This window comes from Cupressus sempervirens, chromosome 11 (genome assembly GCF_028749045.1).
Source record: "Cupressus sempervirens isolate cs-2001-9-10 chromosome 11, ASM2874904v1, whole genome shotgun sequence".
In the NCBI taxonomy this organism is placed as follows: domain Eukaryota; kingdom Viridiplantae; phylum Streptophyta; class Pinopsida; order Cupressales; family Cupressaceae; genus Cupressus; species Cupressus sempervirens.
In genome coordinates this window covers 410,861,196-410,881,359 of record NC_143128.1, presented here as the reverse complement: position 1 = coordinate 410,881,359, position 20,164 = coordinate 410,861,196, and the positions used below count along the sequence as shown (strand labels likewise).

Here is a 20,164-nt window from a genome sequence, read left to right as displayed (position 1 = left end):
TCCTTTCATACCAAGCTTGTGGTGCTTGTTTGAGACCATAAAGAGCTTTCTTTAGTTTACATACATATAGATTCTTATCTTTTATAACAAAGCCTTCAGGTTGTTTGATAGATACTTTTTAAATAATGACACCATTCAAAAATGTGGTCTTGACATTCATTTGATCTATCTTCCATCCTTCGGATGCTGCAATCACAATAATTGTTTTACAGAAGTGTATTTGTCAATTCCTTGTAACTTTGACAAGACAAGTGTTCTGATTTTCAGATCAGTCTGATCTGGATGCATGAGTTCCCTTAAGTATTGGTCACTAGAACATATTGTCCCCTCTAGACAGATCGGCATCTTCCTCGTGGCTTCTATAAGCCTTTTTATTTACTAGTGTGGTTAGTTACTAACCATTAGTAACTCTTGGAAAAGGCACCAATCTTGAGGAAACAATTATGTTGTTAAGTAGGCCAACCTAGAGAGGGACATGTCCATTCAATGAACTTGCCCCTTGAGTTAGGTATAAGGGAGGGCTAGATTGCAAATTAGAAGATGCATAGAAATCTATAAGTCTGCTCTTCTAGCAATCTGTCCAAATAGAATCATATATAGGAATGTAAACATTTGCAAAAGATCCATGGATATTAACATGGTATCAGAGCCTGGTTGCAAATGTAAGAAAGAGTCTAAGATGGAATTATTTTCTCAGACCATGGGAGAAATACTACATTGTTCCTTGCTTTCGTCCACGCTGATGCAAAGGTTATATATTGGCTGATGAAAACTAGAGATTGAGGAAAGTTCTAAGGCTTTGAAGATTTACTTATTGCCTACACTATTCTGAAGGTTATTCCATGATGAAATGCTTATTTTCAAGATATGCGTGGACTCATTAAATCCCTTGAAAAGTTAACTTGAATGAGAAGTGAAGAATTTGAAAACAAATGCATGGCATTTTGAATCGTGGGATCAAGGAAGTAAAATTGAAATTGCAGTGGAGTTTTCATTGTCGCTGGTATACTGCAGAATAATGATGTCATTTAAGATAGGAGTTAACCAATTGCATGGGACACACACAACAATAGGCAATGACCACAAAATGGAGCTGTTTTGATTGCATGTCATATGTTGATGCAATTTTATCAAAGAGATGATTTCTAAATCATAATCCCTAGTCACCATTGCTGACGGGTTCATGGGCTTAAATATGAAGCAGACCATATTCCTTGCATTTCATGTAACTAAGTTCCAAAATATGGAGGTCTTCAATTATAAATATTATGTATATGTATTTTGGTCCAAATAAATAATAAAATACTAATGTTGGATAGGGCAGTTGAGGCATTGGATAGATACGTAAGTTGTCAAGAAGGATAAGACAACATAGCGATTATTCAACAATGAGGAAGAACTCTCGAGTAGAAAATGGACAATAGAATTGAGTAAGCCTATATAATACTGCCCCAACAGTCTGAAAATTTGGTGAAGCATGGGCACTGAAAGGATAAATCTAAAGATACCTTTCCTTGTTAGTTGTGTGTGCCTCACGAGTATATGAGGACCCCGCACTAACTGCATCAAACTAAATATGATAAATTTAATTTATGAAGAGGAAAATTAATGTTGCAAACGGTTTCATTATTATAAAGCATCAATATCGAGAATGATGATCGTTACTCAAAGCAAAGATTGGCAACAAATCTAATTACCAAGTGTACAGCAGATGAACGCTAGTGTATTTTTGTTGGAGTCGAGCACTGAGATAGAAAGGCCAAAACAGATAGAATGAACATGTGCGGATATGGAGCGCTCTATGATGATGCCCTCATACCATATCAATTAGAATTGGAAGTTGCAAGTTTGAGAAGATATATTGTCATAAGAACCGACGCCCAACCTCATCTCCCTGTGCGATAGAAAGCACTTACAAATTGCAGCCAAGTAAAATATAACGCATATAAAATATTCACAGGAAGCATGGAAGTACATAAGTCGAAGTATATCTACTCGACCACATATATGGTTCGATTACCTTCACATATTAAGGAGTCATAATATATCGGCACTATAATCATATTGGGCAAGCAAGCTATTAGACAGGTCTCGATAACATCTGTTTGTTTATGTTAACAAATCGGTTGCATACCTTATGGTGGAAGGTATAACCAAACAGATCCTATTTAAGGTGTGGAAACATTTCAACTGATTATGAGTTAAAGTGCCACATGATAAAAGATGTGGGCCAGAGACTAATTCAGCCTCCAAAAATTTCTAATAGAAGATATGGGTTAATTACCTTAAATAGTTATATGTCTGAGTTTCATTTGAAGGTTGTTCACAAACTGATGTAAATGAAAATTGGGTTAGAGCTCTGAAATGTTGTGAGAGTTGTTACTCTAATTAGGAATTGTTGCTCCTTGGGATGAAGCCATTTGAAACACATTATATTAAAGAAAATTTTGGGATACAATTGCTTGCAGGAAAAGACCTTGTTTAAATTACGAGCTATAATTTAAAAGGGAGAGCAAAATTGTTCGATACACGTGTACTGGTTGAATGCCCATTTGACTTGTAATAACATTTGCCAAACTCTGGAGTATTGATGTGCACAGTGGATTTGATTTTTGTCCTACCTATAGATTGCCTTCATACAAATTTCTTGAAAACGATAATATCTCCATTATCAATATTAGTTGTAGACAGATTTGAGATGATCATCAACATGTGTAAAATTGTTTGTCAATTCCTGGATATGGAGGCATTTGGAGAAATTATAGTGAGTAAGCTGAATGCCACTCTACTGAAAGGAAACTCCCATTCAGAATAAGTTTGATCCATTATAAAAGGAAACCTTGGAATAAGAACAAATGATTCTATCATCTTAGACAAACTCGATTATTTTGTTTGAGAGGGAGTTCATCATGAAGATAACTCATGGATAGAATCACTAATGAGATGCACATGAATAAAGATTACATCATGAGAGTACAGATCATTAAGATAAACATTTTACTCGACACATTTCTAATCTTCCCTCAAGTCCAAGAGGTAGTGTTAATGATTGTGGACTTAGAAAAGATGCATTCTATATAACCTTATGACTATTCAGATTATTAGTATTGGTTCTCTTAGAAAGGAGGGAAGAAAGTGAGTGACACTAAGATCATTGATATTAGCATGGTATGCCTTCCTGACAAAAGGAGAAGCTAAATGATCTGCAAAGGTGAATCTTGACTCAGAGGGAGTAGACCACGCTTTATTGATTCCCAAGTAATTAAGAATTTGTAACAGAGAATCATAAGTATCATCTTATAAGAAGGTTATATGTCAAGGAGAGTACCTAGAAGATCAAGTTGACTCCCCAGGATCTAGGTTATACAAACTCAAACTGAGTGTGCCATGTCAAGATGGTGTATAATCATAAAGTACAAAAGCTTTCATCAAGGTCATGATGGAAAGATAAGTATCTATCGTACTTGAGCTCTTCTTTTACCTTATGTCTATGATATCTTTCATTTGTATTTTTTTTATATAAGAAGAGTATATGCCTTGATTTTTCTTTTCTGAAGAATGTTCTTGTAGGAAAGAATTTTGGATTCAGAGGGAGTCTGACATCTCATCAAGGCAACCTTGAATAAGGAGCTCGAAAAATTTGATATCCAGTAGGAGTATTGAAAATCTAAAGTGAGCAACCATCTGATGGGCATACCTTTATAAACATCATGGTGTGGAAGCGTTTCTCAACAAACAGTCTTGCAGCATCATTTGCAGTAACAGAAAAGAATCTTCCAGCACGAATTTGTTGTAATAGCAAATGATCTTATGTTGTTTCAAATCAGTAGAGGACTACTGGCAAATCTTGAATAGATTCAAGATTGTGTTGTGAAAGAGACATTTCGATGTCTATGAATCACAACTTGGATAAAGAGAGAATTTAATTATTCTCTAGACTTTATCCTTAAGTACTGGAAATTAGAAAGCAGGTATTCTTATCAAACCTCTTTGAGAGTGATCATCTCAGGAAAGATCTAGGTATGATTGAATTGGTTTGTATTCCTATGATAATTTATATTATTGTCAGGATATTGACTGTTATGGGGCTTCACCATTTGTGTTTGTTATTTAAGAGGTGACGATCTCTGAAATAATGAACACTTGTATAAAGACATTATAAGAGGTGACGATCTCTAAGATAATGTTCTAACCAGTAGAGAACTACTGGAAAATTTGGATGAATTTAAGATCATGTTGTGATGGAGGCATTTCTTTGTCTATGAATCACAACTTGGATAAAGGAAGAATTTAATTATTCTCCGGATTTTATCCAGTGTACTGGCAGATCTTAATTCAAGATCATGTTGTGTGCCTATGATCACAACTTGGATAAACGTAGAATTAATTATTCTTCGGATTTTATCCTGTGTAAGGCATTCTAGTAATGGATTGCTGGTAGAATCTAGATCTTGGACGAAGTCAAGGTCACGTTGTGACAGTGACATTTCTAAAACTCCAGATGTCACAACTCGGGTAAAGGGAGAATTTAATTATTCTCTAGTCTTTATCCTGAGTATTGCATTCTATGTAATACTGTTATCACAAGCTCAGGTAATACGTCATATCACAAGCCTTGTCAAACACACCATGTTACAAGCCTAGGTGATTTGATAGTTTGCATTACGAACGATGCTTAGTGATTTGATCACAAGCTCCGATGATAACTTATATTACAAGATTTGCAATATGATGTGTTTTCAGGTATCATTTGTATAATGAACATCATGCTTGAAATTCAAAAATGTATAGAGTGTATATCTATGCTTAGTCATCTCTATTGATGTTGCTAGCTATGTCTCTATCACTTATCTTATCAAGTTAAGAGGGAGTGTTAATTCCTTGAAACTTTGACAAGACAAGTGTTCTGATTTTTAGATCAGTTTGATCTGGATACATGAGTTCCCTAAGTATTGGTTACTAAAACATATTGTCCCCTGTAGACAAATCAGCATCTTCCTTGTGGCTTTTATAAGCCATCTTATTTACTAGTGTGGTTAGTTAGTTACTAACCATTAGTAACTCTTGGAATAGGCACCAATCTTGAGGAAACAATTATGTTGTTAAGTAGGCCAACCTAGAGAGGGACATGTCCATTGAACATGCCCCTTGAGCTAGGTATAAGAGACGGCTAGATTGCAAATTAGAAGACACACAGAAATCTATAAGTTTGCCCTTCTAGCAATCTGGCCAAATAGAATCATTTATAGGAATGTAAACATTTGCAGAAGATCCATGAATATTAATAGTATCGAGCAATTGGAGCAAACGTTTCCTCATAATCAATACCTACCTTCTGGGAAAAACCTCGAGCAACAAATCTTGCTTTATGTTTTTCAACACTGCCATCTAAAGCACATTTGATTTGTATAACCACTTTGATGAAACAATTGATTTGTCTTTTGGCCTAGGTACAATATCCGAAACATCATTTTGTTATATGGATTGATATTCTTCAACCATAGCATCTTTCAATGCTTGACAAGATAGGGGTTCTTCAACATTTCATGGTTCAAATTTTGTAAGCTCAGTTACTAGTACAGTGTAACAAGATTCATTTCTAGTTTTCTTGCTTTCTCTAGAGATCTCATCTCGTTCAACAATATTTTCTTCAATCATTTTTCTTTCCCATAAAGGCCTTCTTTCATATTAGAGATGTCTTTATTTTTAGTGTCAAGTGGTAGTTCATTCTCTTTTGATATGTTTTCCCTTTGATTTAGTAGTTAATTTATCTCATTTAATAATAAACAAATGTATAACTATATCTCATAGGTTTATCCAACTGAAGCTACCACACATCAATGCTCCCTCTCAGCTAAGGAGGATAAACACAGGATCATGTGTGTGTGTGTGCGTGCGTGTGTGTACATGTGCGTGTGTGTGCGCGTGTGTGTGTGCATGTGTGCGTGCATGCGTGTGTCTGTGTGTCTGTGTGTGTTTGTGTGTGTGTGTGTGTGTGTGTGTCTGTGTATGTGTGTGTCTGTGTGTCTATATATATAATTAGATCAACATATTAAATACACTTCCATAATTAGATTCTCATTAGCATGAATTGTGTTGCTTTAATTTACTATAATGCTAACATTCTCAACAGCTTTGAGATCAAAGTCTTTCTAACCAATGTTGTCGAATTGGGAACAAGAATGGATATGGATACATGGGTACAAAATGCCGGTATAGAAAAAAATATTTTTGGTAGGTTGGGTACGTTTTTGGTATGTTCATAGAAATTCCTACATTCAATTACACACACATATATGTACATACATTAGTAATTTAGTACACACACACACACACGTTTGTGTGTAAATAAATATATAAGTATAGATATGCAGCTAAAAAATAGAATTAAGTTTATAATGTCAGATACCAATAAACAAAACCATTACAATTTCAAAATTTGAAACATATTATTCTAATTTAAATTCAGGTTTTAGTATTAAAAAAGATCAAGCTACAAAGATCAGAGCACACCAATCAGCAGCATAGGTCTTAAGAATATCTAAAAGATCAAACTAGAATCACTAAACACTTCGGCATTTAATAACACAAATCCTAGATGTGTACCCACAGGATATTCGTTTCAGAATCCAATTCTGGTACATTTCGTACCCTGAATCGCCCGAAAAATCCCACGATTCAGCAACTTAGTTTCTAACACAAGATGGTATGTTACAGACCAAATTAAACCTGGCTAGTTTTTTACAGTTGCTCAAAAGACATCCTATCAAGCGTGGCGCATGATCTGCATGTAACCTATCACCTATTCATTTGCTCTAACCTATCTGATTACATAATCCATTTTATATTTCAGTATGTAAATAAATACTATATTTACCATGTGTAACTAGTAGGTACACCACAGATGTCCGCTGTTAGTCTCTGTCATTACACAAAAAGTATAAACTGAATTTCACAAAATGCAATTTTTTTTTATATTGACACCTGACTTTCAACCTCCAACCGTAAGAAGAATTTTAGCGGTCATACCCAGTAGTTTATTCTATCCACACAAAGACAACTGAAAATCTTGCATCAATTAAAGTTCTAGGCTGATAAACATACATGTTTTGATCCCTTGTTCCTGCAATAACTATAAAGTGACACTAAAAGACTGAAACAAAACTATACTTACCAGCGATAAGGTACATTGAAAAGGGTACGCCAGTTATAGCTCCATTCTCATCATCAATATCCCATAGTGCTTTGGCTTTAGGATCTGCAAACCACATAATTTTTGTTAAATAACTGACATATTGATGCAGAGATTAAAAAGGAAATTTTCATAAAAATGTACCAAAGTAAATTCATATTTTTCAGTTCCGTTTACACACTTGATTGTCTTTCCCAAATTTAAATGCTTTCACAAAAAGATCATAGTCGTTACAGGCTCGAAAGGACAACTATATAAGACAGACATGACTAAGGAATATAAAAAATATTATGTTTTTAATGGAAATGAATATTCTCAACCCATCTTTATTTTATGACTAGGCATAACCATGTACTACACACAAGTAAGTGATACTGTTAGGAAGAGTGTAGGCTGATGAAAAGCGGTCTATAATATGATATTAGTTTGGAAATTATTTTGACATATTTTTGAACACAGAGTTCGAATATGGTAGCTCTGAACATGACAGGAAATTTTTGGTAAATTGTGTTATAGAATGACACTTTGTATGTGGCACATTACATTAGTTATGATGCACAAAAAGAAAATAAGTTGCATATGGTGTTTGGTCGTCACCATTCAAAATTGAAATAGAATTCATATACTTTCTAACAGAGAATAAAGTACACATTCTTGCAGCGTTCTATGAATGTACACACAGAAAAGAAAGCGTTGTTTAAATGTTAATAGTCTATTTGTTTTTGGAGAAAATATTGCAATCATGTATTTTACAAGACTAAAGATTAAAAAGAATACATCCCACAAAGAAAAACAAAGCACAGAAGAACATGTGTACAAGGAGACCAATATCAGCAAAAACAATTCCAGCAAGAAGCCTCAAATTTGAAAATCATTGTTTCCCAGACTTGTTGCTCCATTTCAAAACGATGGTGATTTCCAGCAGTTGCATTCTCTTTCTACCTGATTCTTGTTCTTCTTCCTTCCTTATACCTCATTTGTTAAGGATATATGCACTTGAGTACTCTTCTACCATTATGTAATGTCGCATTTTTGGCTAAGTTAGGAAAACAGGAACAATTACTTCAATCTCCCCTTTATACGATGTTAAATGAATATTATTTAGGCAAGTAATTGAAAATCATGAGTGATTCCTGATATAATCAATCCAAGAGTGTGCAATTATATGTATCAATGTATCAACAGCAATATTTGACATGTCTATTATGAACTATGCTATGTAATTGATGTTCTTATATACATGTATATTTATATATATGTATTGATGTTTTATTAATATGTATTGATTTCAGCAATGGTTGCAATATTTGATTAATCTAATTATATATCTGACAATTAATGATAGGATATCACCCAAGGTGATTTCGATTTCTATATCTGATCTTTCACTGTAAAATATGTAATAGAATATTATTGTTGCTAATAGCAACAAGATTGCTGTTTTTGATGTATAAATGAAATGCTTGCAATGAGCAAAGTATTGATTGCTTCGAAGCAAAATACTTGCTGATGTTGCGTCTAATATTCTGATGGTTATAACTTACTATCAATGATGCAGGAGCATCTTGCATGGAAAAAAAAAAAAAAATTGTGGAGGAGAGAGAAAGTGACGAAAATTAGAGGAGAAATAATTAAAAATAGAAAATAGGAAAAATGGGAAAAGAGGAATTTCTATTCTTGAGGTGCATGGGTGGCATAAATAGGAAAATAGTTGTCATTCCATTAATCGAGGTGTGTAAGTGGAAATTCTAGAAGGTTTTGGACAAATCATGTATTTAATATTTGTTGGGTGTTTAGTTGTATTTGGGTGGGAATTTAATATTTATTTAAAGATAGTTGTATTTACCTTTTATCCCACATTGGTTGTGTTTGTAATGTCTTGGGTTAGAAGTGCCTATTTAAGCAAGGCTTATTATCATTTGTAATCAAGCTCAAGGGGGAAGCTTGAGGAGTAGAAGCTCAAGAGGAAAGCTCAAGGAGTAGCTTGAGGAGTGGAAGCTCAAGGAGAAGTTTGAGAAGTAGAAGCTAGAAGGTGTGAAGACTCTTATTTAGGATTTCACTTATGTTGAAGAAGTCATATCATCTTGTGGGTGTTGTAAGGATTTTTCAAGTATAATAAAATTATTTGTGAAGCATTTTTTTTTCTTGGTCTCTATATTATTGCCTTCTTGGTTGTGAGTTGGTAAGGGTGGTGTGGCCCTTCATTAGTGGTATCAGTGCATACTTCCATCAAGTGGTATCAGAGCAGGAGTTCCTGAGTGTACAAGCAGATCGCCGAAGTGTGAGGCAGTTTGTACCAGGACCTTGGTTGGGCAAAGTTTATCAGAGCTTGTGGATTGCAAATCCGTTGTCCTAGACTTGTGATGTGGTTCCTGATTGTTCGTGCGAGGTGGCAGGTTGCGATCTGACTTGCAAACAATTCAAGGTTGTCACAAGGAGCGTAGGAAGGATTTGTTGCAGAGGGTTTATGAAGATCTTGGGAGATGGCTCCGAGAGGATTGGACCCTAAGATGATTGCAAAAATCCATGATATAGTGGAGAGGAATTTTTCTAAGATGTTTGCTCGGTTGGATGCTAAAGCTAAGAAGGTCAAGGTGGAAGAGGATGGTTTTGCTGATCAGTTTGTGGAGCCTGATGCAGAACCTGCAGAGCAACTAGAGGTTGTTGCTAAAGATATTCCTAATGTTGTTGGGACAGATGTTGGTTTTCATGATCACTTGGTTGAGTCTGACATGGAGATTGTGGAGCACTTGGTCGTGGATGATCCGGTTGTTGGAGGTGAGTTATGTATTGCAGAGCATCTTGTTGTGAGCAATGAGGTTTCTGGTGTTGAGAGTTTGGCATGTATTGATGGTGATCTACATGTTGGTGCTGATATGGAGTTTGTTGTTGTCGATGCGGGGTTTGTTGCTATGGGTGTGAATTCACTAGTTGCTGATGTGAATGAGGGTTGTTTGATGAAGAATTATGTTCAGTTTGTTTCTGGGAGTGAGCACGCTGATTGGATGGTTGAGATTCTGGTGTTTGATAGAGTGATGCAGATGTGGAAGATTTGTATGGTGGTTTTCTTGTCTCTGTTGAGGTGGAAACCTTTGGTGAAGATGAAGATGGTGGTAGATATTTCTTTTGGCATCAAAGTGTGGGACACACTTTTCTATTTACCGGGAAAGTCTGATGCAGGAGCATCTTGCATGGAAAAAAAAAAAAAATTGTGGAGGAGAGAGAAAGTGACGAAAATTAGAGGAGAAATAATTAAAAATAGAAAATAGGAAAAATGGGAAAAGAGAAATTTCTATTCTTGAGGTGCATGGGTGGCATAAATAGGAAAATAGTTGTCATTCCATTAATCGAGGTGTGTAAGTGGAAATTCTAGAAGGTTTTGGACAAATCATGTATTTAATATTTGTTGGGTGCTTAGTTGTATTTGGGTGGGAATTTAATATTTATTTAAAGATAGTTGTATTTACCTTTTAACCCACATTGGTTGTGTTAGTAATGTCTTGGGTTAGAAGTGCCTATTTAAGCAAGGCTTATTATCATTTGTAATCAAGCTCAAGGGGGAAGCTTGAGGAGTAGAAGCTCAAGAGGAAAGCTCAAGGAGTAGCTTGAGGAGTGGAAGCTCAAGGAGAAGTTTGAGAAGTAGAAGCTAGAAGGTGTGAAGACTCTTATTTAGGATTTCTCTTATGTTGAAGAAGTCATATCATCTTGTGGGTGTTGTAAGGATTTTTCAAGTATAATAAAATTATTTGTGAAGCATTTTTTTTCTTGGTCTCTATATTATTGCATTCTTGGTTGTGAGTTGGTAAGGGTGGTGTGGCCCTTCATTAGTGGTATCAGTGCATACTTCCATCAAGTGGTATCAGAGCAGGAGTTCCTGAGTGTACAAGCAGATCGCCGAAGTGTGAGGCAGTTTGTACCAGGACCTTGGTTGGGCAAAGTTTATCAGAGCTTGTGGATTGCAAATCCGTTGTCCTAGACTTGTGATGTGGTTCCTGATTGTTCGTACGAGGTGGCAGGTTACGATCTGACTTGCAAACAATTCAAGGTTGTCACAAGGAGCGTAGGAAGGATTTGTTGCAGAGGGTTTATGAAGATCTTGGGAGATGGCTCCGAGAGGATTGGACCCTAAGATGATTGCAAAAATCCATGATATAGTGGAGAGGAATTTTTCTAAGATGTTTGCTCGGTTGGATGCTAAAGCTAAGAAGGTCAAGGTGGAAGAGGATGGTTTTGCTGATCAGTTTGTGGAGCCTGATGCAGAACCTGCAGAGCAACTAGAGGTTGTTGCTAAAGATATTCCTAATGTTGTTGGGACAGATGTTGGTTTTCATGATCACTTGGTTGAGTCTGACATGGAGATTGTGGAGCACTTGGTCGTGGATGATCCAGTTGTTGGAGGTGAGTTATGTATTGCAGAGTATCTTGTTGTGAGCAATGAGGTTTCTGGTGTTGAGAGTTTGGCATGTATTGATGGTGATCTACATGTTGGTGCTGATATGGAGTTTGTTGTTGTCGATGTGGGGTTTGTTGCTATGGGTGTGAATTCACTAGTTGCTGATGTGAATGAGGGTTTGTTGATGAAGAATTATGTTCAGTTTGTTTCTAGGAGTGAGCACGCTGATTGGATGGTTGAGATTCTGGTGTTTGATAGAGTGATGCAAATGTGGAAGATTTGTATGGTGGTTTTCTTGTCTCTGTTGAGGTGGAAACCTTTGGTGAAGATGAAGATGGTGGTAGATATTTCTTTTGGCATCAAAGTGTGGGACACACTTTTCTATTTACCGGGAAAGTCTGATGCAGGAGCATCTTGCATGGAAAAAAAAAAAATTGTGGAGGAGAGAGAAAGTGACGAAAATTAGAGGAGAAATAATTAAAAATAGAAAATAGGAAAAATGGGAAAAGAGGAATTTCTATTTTCGAGGTGCATGGGTGGCATAAATAGGAAAATAGTTGTCATTCCATTAATCGAGGTGTGTAGGTGGAAATTCTAGAAGGTTTTGGACAAATCATGTATTTAATATTTGTTGGGTGCTTAGTTGTATTTGGGTGGGAATTTAATATTTATTTAAAGATAGTTGTATTTACCTTTTATCCCACATTGGTTGTGTTTGTAATGTCTTGGGTTAGAAGTGCCTATTTAAGCAAGGCTTATTATCATTTGTAATCAAGCTCAAGGGGGAAGCTTGAGGAGTAGAAGCTCAAGAGGAAAGCTCAAGGAGTAGCTTGAGGAGTGGAAGCTCAAGGAGAAGTTTGAGAAGTAGAAGCTAGAAGGTGTGAAGACTCTTATTTAGGATTTCTCTTATGTTGAAGAAGTCATATCATCTTGTGGGTGTTGTAAGGATTTTTCAAGTATAATAAAATTATTTGTGAAGCATTTTTTTTTCTTGGTCTCTATATTATTGCATTCTTGGTTGTGAGTTGGTGAGGGTGGTGTGGCCCTTCATTAGTGGTATCAGTGCATACTTCCATCAATCAATATGGATACAATATCTGATCTTAAACTTCAATCTCTGCAATCTTGAGATGCCATCTCTGATACGGCTAATATGCACTCAGACGAAAATCCGTATAGGCTAAAGAAACAAAGAAATAATCCACAAATCAAATTTTAAAATGAATGTGAACCACATCTTATATCTCCCAAATTGAAAGTTTAGCAACTTTTGGAGTTTGATGAGTCACAACTCTTCTATATCGAACCTCTTCATAACCATGGTTTAGTGTCAATTAGATCTCTTTAATCGCTGCCTTCATAATCCTCTCATTACCAAATCAGTAAGTACAAAATAGACCTATGATACTCAATCACACCCTTCCATATAAAATAGATTAGTCCTCTTCCAATACTGATCAGGATCTTGCTGGCATTTAGCACTTTTGTCTTTTAAAATTAGCATAATAGCAACTGGTCTTTTAAAGGTCAATCAAATATTTCAATGTATCGTTAAGGACATCAACCATTATCGCTTATACAAGTTGTTTAGTATGAATCCTTCCTTATCAAGCCCTTAGGATGCTGTTTGCTGTCCGTAATTTTGTATTCACAATATTTAAGCAACACTGCAAAATTTTCCGATACATGCCATTTTTGGAGATTCTCATTGCATTTCTCTTCGTCTTTCTTGCCAAATCGGATTTCCCTTTCCGGACTGCCAGTGCTCAATTTTTGGAAATCTCATGTCTTTGTTTGTTTTTGGTTTCCTTTTCTTCCTAGGTCTCTTGCTTTTTGAATCTTGGTCATTTTGAGTCATTGCAGGCTTGATTCCAAGCTATAATCTAAGAGATTATAAAGAATTAAGTTGCCTCTAAGTGTGTTTTTAAAACCTCACTACAGGTCATCATTTTTTGTTTAGAAGCTTGCAATATGAAATCAAAAGACCACAAAGGCTTCTTAAGTCACTCAATCGGGTTTTTATGAGTCATTGCAACTTGATTTGGAAGTATTCTTTTGCAATGAAGAAACTAAAGTCCACCATTGCAGTTGGAATAACATTAATAATATTCATGAAAATGTTATATATGTAATAGACCTTATAAAGCCTGATTATGTAATGTCCCATTTTTAGCCAATGTCAGAGGGCGAGTTGTTAACTTATTACTGTGTCCCTTGTAGGCCAACTATTGTGGATAGAGGGACTTCCAAGGCAGAGGCTTGGTTAATGGAGGTTCTTGTCTTCTCTAAAATCCAATATGAGAGATTGTGTCTTGTTTTGTTGATTCTAGTAACAATAAGAGGGGGAAGCATTCATTGAGAAGTAGGAGAGATTGTGTCTCACATGTTGTGGTTGGAACCACTATTTTACAATTGATCGTTAAAAACTGTCAATTGAAAAATATCCACAGTTTTGTAAGTTGTAGCCACAATAACTTACAAAATTACCACCTGATGGAGACCTATTTTTTGCAAAAATCAAGGCTTTCATTTACGATGTTGGAAAGTTGAAAAGGGATAATCATTAATGTCAAATCAAATCTGGGCATGAAACAAAACTAATAATGCCAGCATTATTAAAGACAATACAAGACACATATTATTGATAAAGATATATGTCAGTCTTGAAAGGAAGAAGGAGGTTTTGCCTGGTGATAGGGATATTAAGTGACTAATGCAAATATGATAGTGTTTTATTGCCAACAATTGTCTGAATAATCAAATCCTGTCATACAAATGTTCTTAAGAAATTTCAATCTGCAGCAGCAGAAAAGGTTTTGAAATTTGTAACTGGATGATCAAGTAGACTACTGCTGGGTTTCATATATTTGGAGCCTCCATTCTGTATCCAAAGATCTTCTTCTGATAAGCTTCTTGGTAGCTTCAGCAACATGTGTAAATCTTCTGAAGCTCCCTCCATACAAAAGTAATGAAGTTCTTGAAAATAATTTACTCTGTGCAGTAAGTGCTGAAACATGATTTAATCTACGCTATACTGTGTCTCAGAACTATCAGAGTGATGATTCTTCATGTAGGCAATTGAAATTTATACACATCCATTCTATATCATGTTCACAATATACGGGGGCTTGTCCCAAGTGATATGATGGCGGGACCAGAACATGGAAAGAGGACATGATTCTCTGTGATAGCATCTTTGAAAATGTGTTTATCATTAAAAAAGAATTGTGCAATAGATATGTCTGCAGCAAGAGTTCCAATACCACAATGCTGTTATGACTTATGAGCATTCACAAAGCTTCTAGTATGTTGTGAATAATCTCTGGCAACCACTCTAATATACACAGCCATTAATTACAAAGTGTACTGACAAAGATATAAAAGTTGAGATGAGATATTTGCCTCCACGTTTGGGCTTACATATAACCTTGTCATATCATCAAATGGGTCTGGAATCACTGCTCAGATAGAAGAATACAAATTTTATAAGGAATCGGGTATGCATGAAGAAGCCAATGAGATAACCTGACAAATACATCAAAGTTGTGATGTCAAGAATAAACACGGAAATGATCTTCTCATGTTTACAAAATCGCTACTCCTTTGGGAATAGCCGTGAGAAGCCTTTGTCTTCTTTTCAAATTGTGTTCATTGATTTTCTTTTAATAATTTCTCTTCTTTTTGCAGAATTAATGAAGATAGATGGAAAAGGAAGGAGCTTATGGGTATGAGATGGAACTCTAGAAATGCTCGATAGATGAAATTTCCACACCCGTATCTCACATGGTCATTTGAAGCAGCAGTCATAGGCATGAAGGTAATGGAGAACCACCGTGGAAGTAGTAGAGAACAGATATTCTTCAAGGCACGCATAGCCTCTAGAAGATCATTTGTCATGAAGAAACGCAAAAGAGTTACATCTAGAAAAAACTCTATTTCACACAAAGTTAGAAAACAAATAAGTATTGAAGTGTCGTAACCAAGTTGCTCAAAACTCACAGCATTCCGTTTGGCACCTCTCAATCAAATTGATTTGAAAAGAAATATCTTGCATATCGGAAAAGACACATCGGTAATCTCCAGATTTCCATAGACAGAGTACGAGTATCTTCTCAAAGCCATAACTTATACCTAAGATTAAATGAATCAGGTGATATTATAAGTTATGTGTTTTACAAATTATAGTATAAATTTTATCCCTAAGCGTAGCTTGGAATAGATTTACCAATTAGTTATTTGTAATGAAGGGTCACGTTGTTATGAGGAGAATTTAGTACCCTTTCATTGGCTATAAATATAGATGTAAACTCATACAATATAAAAAATATACATATTCAGAAAATTTTTACATATCTGCATTATCCATTTATGCATTCATGATATATTATATTTTTCATTTGCAAAGAAATGATTTTTTGAACTAAGCCTGTGGATGGTGGATTATCGAACAAATTCTTGTGTGATTCTAGAATCGAACTGTATTGGATGGATCATCTAACTGTCCCCAGTACAATTTTATTTCCGAATCAGTAAGAAATATTTATTTTAATTTATTTGCATTAAAGTTTTAAATTATTATTAAGTTGTGTCCTTCACAAATGTTTTTATTAATTTCTAAAAATATTTTAATATTTGAATAAGTGGAGTAGGTCATTATTGCATTTTAAATTTGATAAACATAAATATTGTGAAATATTTAATTATTTTTGTATTTCTCTAATTTGTCTCCGCAGGAGTTAAAGTGCATTTTAGACTAGTTTAAATTGAGTTTATATAATTGATCCGTCACGTCTAAATATTAAAATTGTTTATAGTTTAAATATATTAAACTTTATCAAGTTGTACATTTCAACTTATAATATTGAATCTGATTGCCCATGTAATTAAGCACTGATCTTTTACTCTTGATTCACAATCCATATGCTGGCAAATGTTTCATTTCTTTCCTTTGAAGAGATAATATATTCATTTGTTGCAATCATTTATAATAATCACTTTTATTTAAAAAACTCTCATATATTCTTTTATTATTCTTAATTCGTAATTCACAAATTTGGAGTTTTCCTATAATTCTTTCCATTTGAAAAACTTTCATTTTTTTCGTGTTCTGATTGATCTGCTTGAAGCATCTTGGATTTGAGGTTATTGTCCAGGAACAGGTACACCCACCTCGATTTTGCAGAGCCAGAAGCGCAGGAAATTTGGACTGCATTGTTCAGTTCCGTCAAGTTGGCCATAACCGGTTGGATATACCAGCATCGAGCAGGCATGGCTCGTAGGATTCCAATATGCGGTTTTGGGAAGCAACACTACCCAACACATTCATGGCCATTTGTCAAGGGATTATTGGTGACTGAAAATGCATTATTATAGAGAAGATTCAGTCAAGTTTTTGTTGTTTATATAGAAAACATTTGAAGATCTTTATTAAAATTTACATAAGTGACTTTGGCGATTATTTCCAAATTTGTGCGAAGTCATTTTGTTCCAGCCCCTTGCTATTATATTTTCTTCATTTTGGGTGATTCAAAAGAGGATATTTCACTTTCTAAAATGAAATGTATTTTTCTCAAAAACAATACAATTTCTTCTGCAAAATGATGCAACAAGAGATGCAAGGTTTTTCCCCAAAGAAATATCCTCAAGCATGCATGTTTTTCCCTGCTTGCAAACGGAATTAAAAACCTTGAATGTAAGTTTTCTTTGCCAAAGAAAAGATAAGTTCTTCGCCCACTTGCAGTTGGATTTTAAAAACCCAATTGCAAGTGTTTACTAAGCATAAATGAATTATCTTTCTTACTTGCAATTGGCCTTTTAAAACCCTATTGCAAGCAACAACCCTTCCCATGTGCACTTGTAATTGGATTCTAAAACCCTAACTACAAGTAAAAGAGGCCTTTCATTGTATATATGAATTTGCAAATAAAAGCTTCTCATTTTGGCACCAAATGCATATGTTCCATCCACCTGCAATGCCTCTTAGAAAACCCAAACTTCCTCATTGGCAATATTTTGTAGATGGATATGAAGTAGGAACAAACTTCCATAGTAACACAGGGACGCGTCCTCCCCTTTTTGCCTCACATCCCGCAGACTTCAATGGACTAGGAACTTAGCGACTCCATCCCCCCGTCCCCAGCAACGCCACCAAATTTCGCCACCTCCACCAAGGATGGAGGACATCCCGATGTTGACTATTTGCAAATTCGACTATTTATATTTAATGTTCAATGTTCCAATTCAATGCAATGTTCAAGTATTTACTCTTTTACATCTTTATATCTTATATTGCAATACATATTTTCATAATTGGCATTTTAAGTACCATATGCATATATATATACACACCCCCCTCCTATCCCACGTCATCGTCCCCCCACCATCCCCAAATTAAGGCTCCTCTGTCCCCCCGTCTCGGAAACTTGTCCCCTCGTTCTACTGTCCCCCCGTCCCCCAAGGCAGTGTAACTATGGAACAAACACATAATGGAGACAACGAGGGGGTGAAACAATGTTTAAATGATTGAGAGCATAGAATTCTTTTTAGACTAATTCCAAATAGGTGGCAGCAAATCAATAAGAGAAATTGAGGATATATTTCTTGTCATGGCTGAGAAAGAAAATCAATGATTTGTTGATGCCACCAAATGCAGAGGTCAAAGTGTTATTTTTTGCAAATCATCCCCCCATGTATAGTTTGAAGATTTATAATACTTGGTAATCCAGTGACAAGAAGACCTCTTTGATACTGAATGATGTAACAGAAATTGTAATTGAGAGATGATTTGTAATTATAAGTTACCTTTTCACCTATAAAGTCATTGCACATAATTAAATTGCAGGTCAAGTACATTAGGAATCACTGTTTGAATAAGTCAAAGTTAGTTAGGGAATAGGTCAAAGTTTGTTGGATTTCTCCCTCCTTTCTCTCTTAGCCCCTCACATATAAATAAGGGAGGGTGCTCATTGTAATTTTATCTTTTGGCATAGCAACTAAACTCTGCTAGTTTACATATGCACTCTAAGACATTGAGTTTACATGTAAATGAGATTGCTTTCAATTAAAAGAGCCAACTTTGGGCCAACCAAACTGTTACTGTACAATATTTTCTTTAGTTGATAGTGAATTCCGGTACTTTGTTCAAAAGGGATTTGAACTTAATCTTGCAGACTTTGAGCTGCATATCGCATTTGGAGTCATAGTTTGTTTCCGAATTTGGTCTTGTAGACTTTGTGTTGCTTCACAAATCTGAAGCTATTGTAGACCACACAGACAAGGAGGTAGCTTGTAGGCTTTAGGTTGTTTTTACTTTCTCATTTTGTGCATTGAAGGTAAAATACATGTTGGAGACTTTGAGTTGCACATATGTCTCATTCTTTTTGTCAAAATCTTATATGGAGCCATGGAAAGACTTTGCACTTTCATGAGTTTCTTGGTTACATAAAATGCTAGTATGCTAAAGGTTATTCTTATGTTTAATCTTTTGTTTATTGGAATTATTGCTTCAACAAATAGTTTGTGAGTAAATTACATTATTGCTTTAAGATTGTATTGTAATATTAACATCTATTCTGAAATAAGAGAATAGGATAAATGCCCTGCCTTAATTTAGCTTAGTGTAAATAGTAGCCAATAGCAATAAGAGGATGGAGCCTTCCGAGATTGTGTCTCACATGTTGTGGTTGGAACCATAGTTTGCAATTGATCCTTAAAAACTGTCGTTTGAAAAATATCCACAGTTTTGTAAGGTGTGGTAACAATGACCTACAAACTTGTCACCCATCACATTCATGGCCATTTGTCAAGGGATTATTTAGGACTGGAAAGCATTAATCATAGAGGAGATTTCATCAAGTTTTTATTGTTTATATAGCAATGATTTGAAGATCTTTATTCAAATCAATAGAAGCCAATTTGGGGATGAACTCCAAGTTTTCACATTGTCATATTTGTTCCAGCCCTTTGCTATCATGTTTTTGAGCAATTTTTTTCATTTTGGATAATTCAAAAGAGAATTTTTGGCTTTAAAAAATTGTATGTATTTTTCTCAAAAACAACACAAATTTTTCCCCAAAATGATACAAAAATATATGCTATTTTTTCCCCCAAACAAAAGGCCTCAAGCATGCATGTTTTTCCCTGCTTGCAAACAGAATCAAAAGCCACAATTTTCAGTTTACTTTGCCAACGAAAAGCTAAGTTCTTTCCCCACTTGTAGTTGGACTTAAAAACCCAATTGCAAGTGTTTTCCAAGCATAAATGAATTCTCTTTCCTACTTGTAGTTGGACTTTGAAAACATGATTGTGGGTAATAAGCCTTCCCTAGTGGACTTGTAATTGGATTCCAAGAGTTGGTTCCCAAAACCACAGATTAGAAATCCAAGAGCTTTCCACTTCTCCAATATGATTCCACAATCAATTCTGGCCAACGAACGGGAATTAGCTTGATTCCCCTGCACTTCATGCTCCGATACACCCAGGCGGGTAGACCTTCACCTCAAACGCCGACTACTTGGTTCAAGGCTTTTGTATATTGAAATTAAGCTTTGGTAAGTTCTTAGGTTGGCAAAGTCATTGAA

The 20,164-nt window shown here is 35.3% G+C and overlaps 1 protein-coding gene across 2 annotated transcripts in view; it reads right to left on the bottom strand.

Annotated features, from left to right (window-relative positions):
- LOC149530201 (SET domain-containing protein) overlaps positions 1–20,164 on the bottom strand; it is a 258,306-nt gene that overhangs the window by 96,972 nt on the left and 141,170 nt on the right. For both annotated transcript variants that reach the window (XR_016359071.1, XM_089811070.1), the window contains exon 9: positions 7,175–7,258. Coding sequence is in view for 1 of the 2 variants with exons in the window: in XM_089811070.1 (XP_089667196.1) it covers positions 7,175–7,258 (84 nt within the window). In the remaining variant the exon portion in view is untranslated. The remainder of the gene's footprint in view (positions 1–7,174; positions 7,259–20,164) is intronic.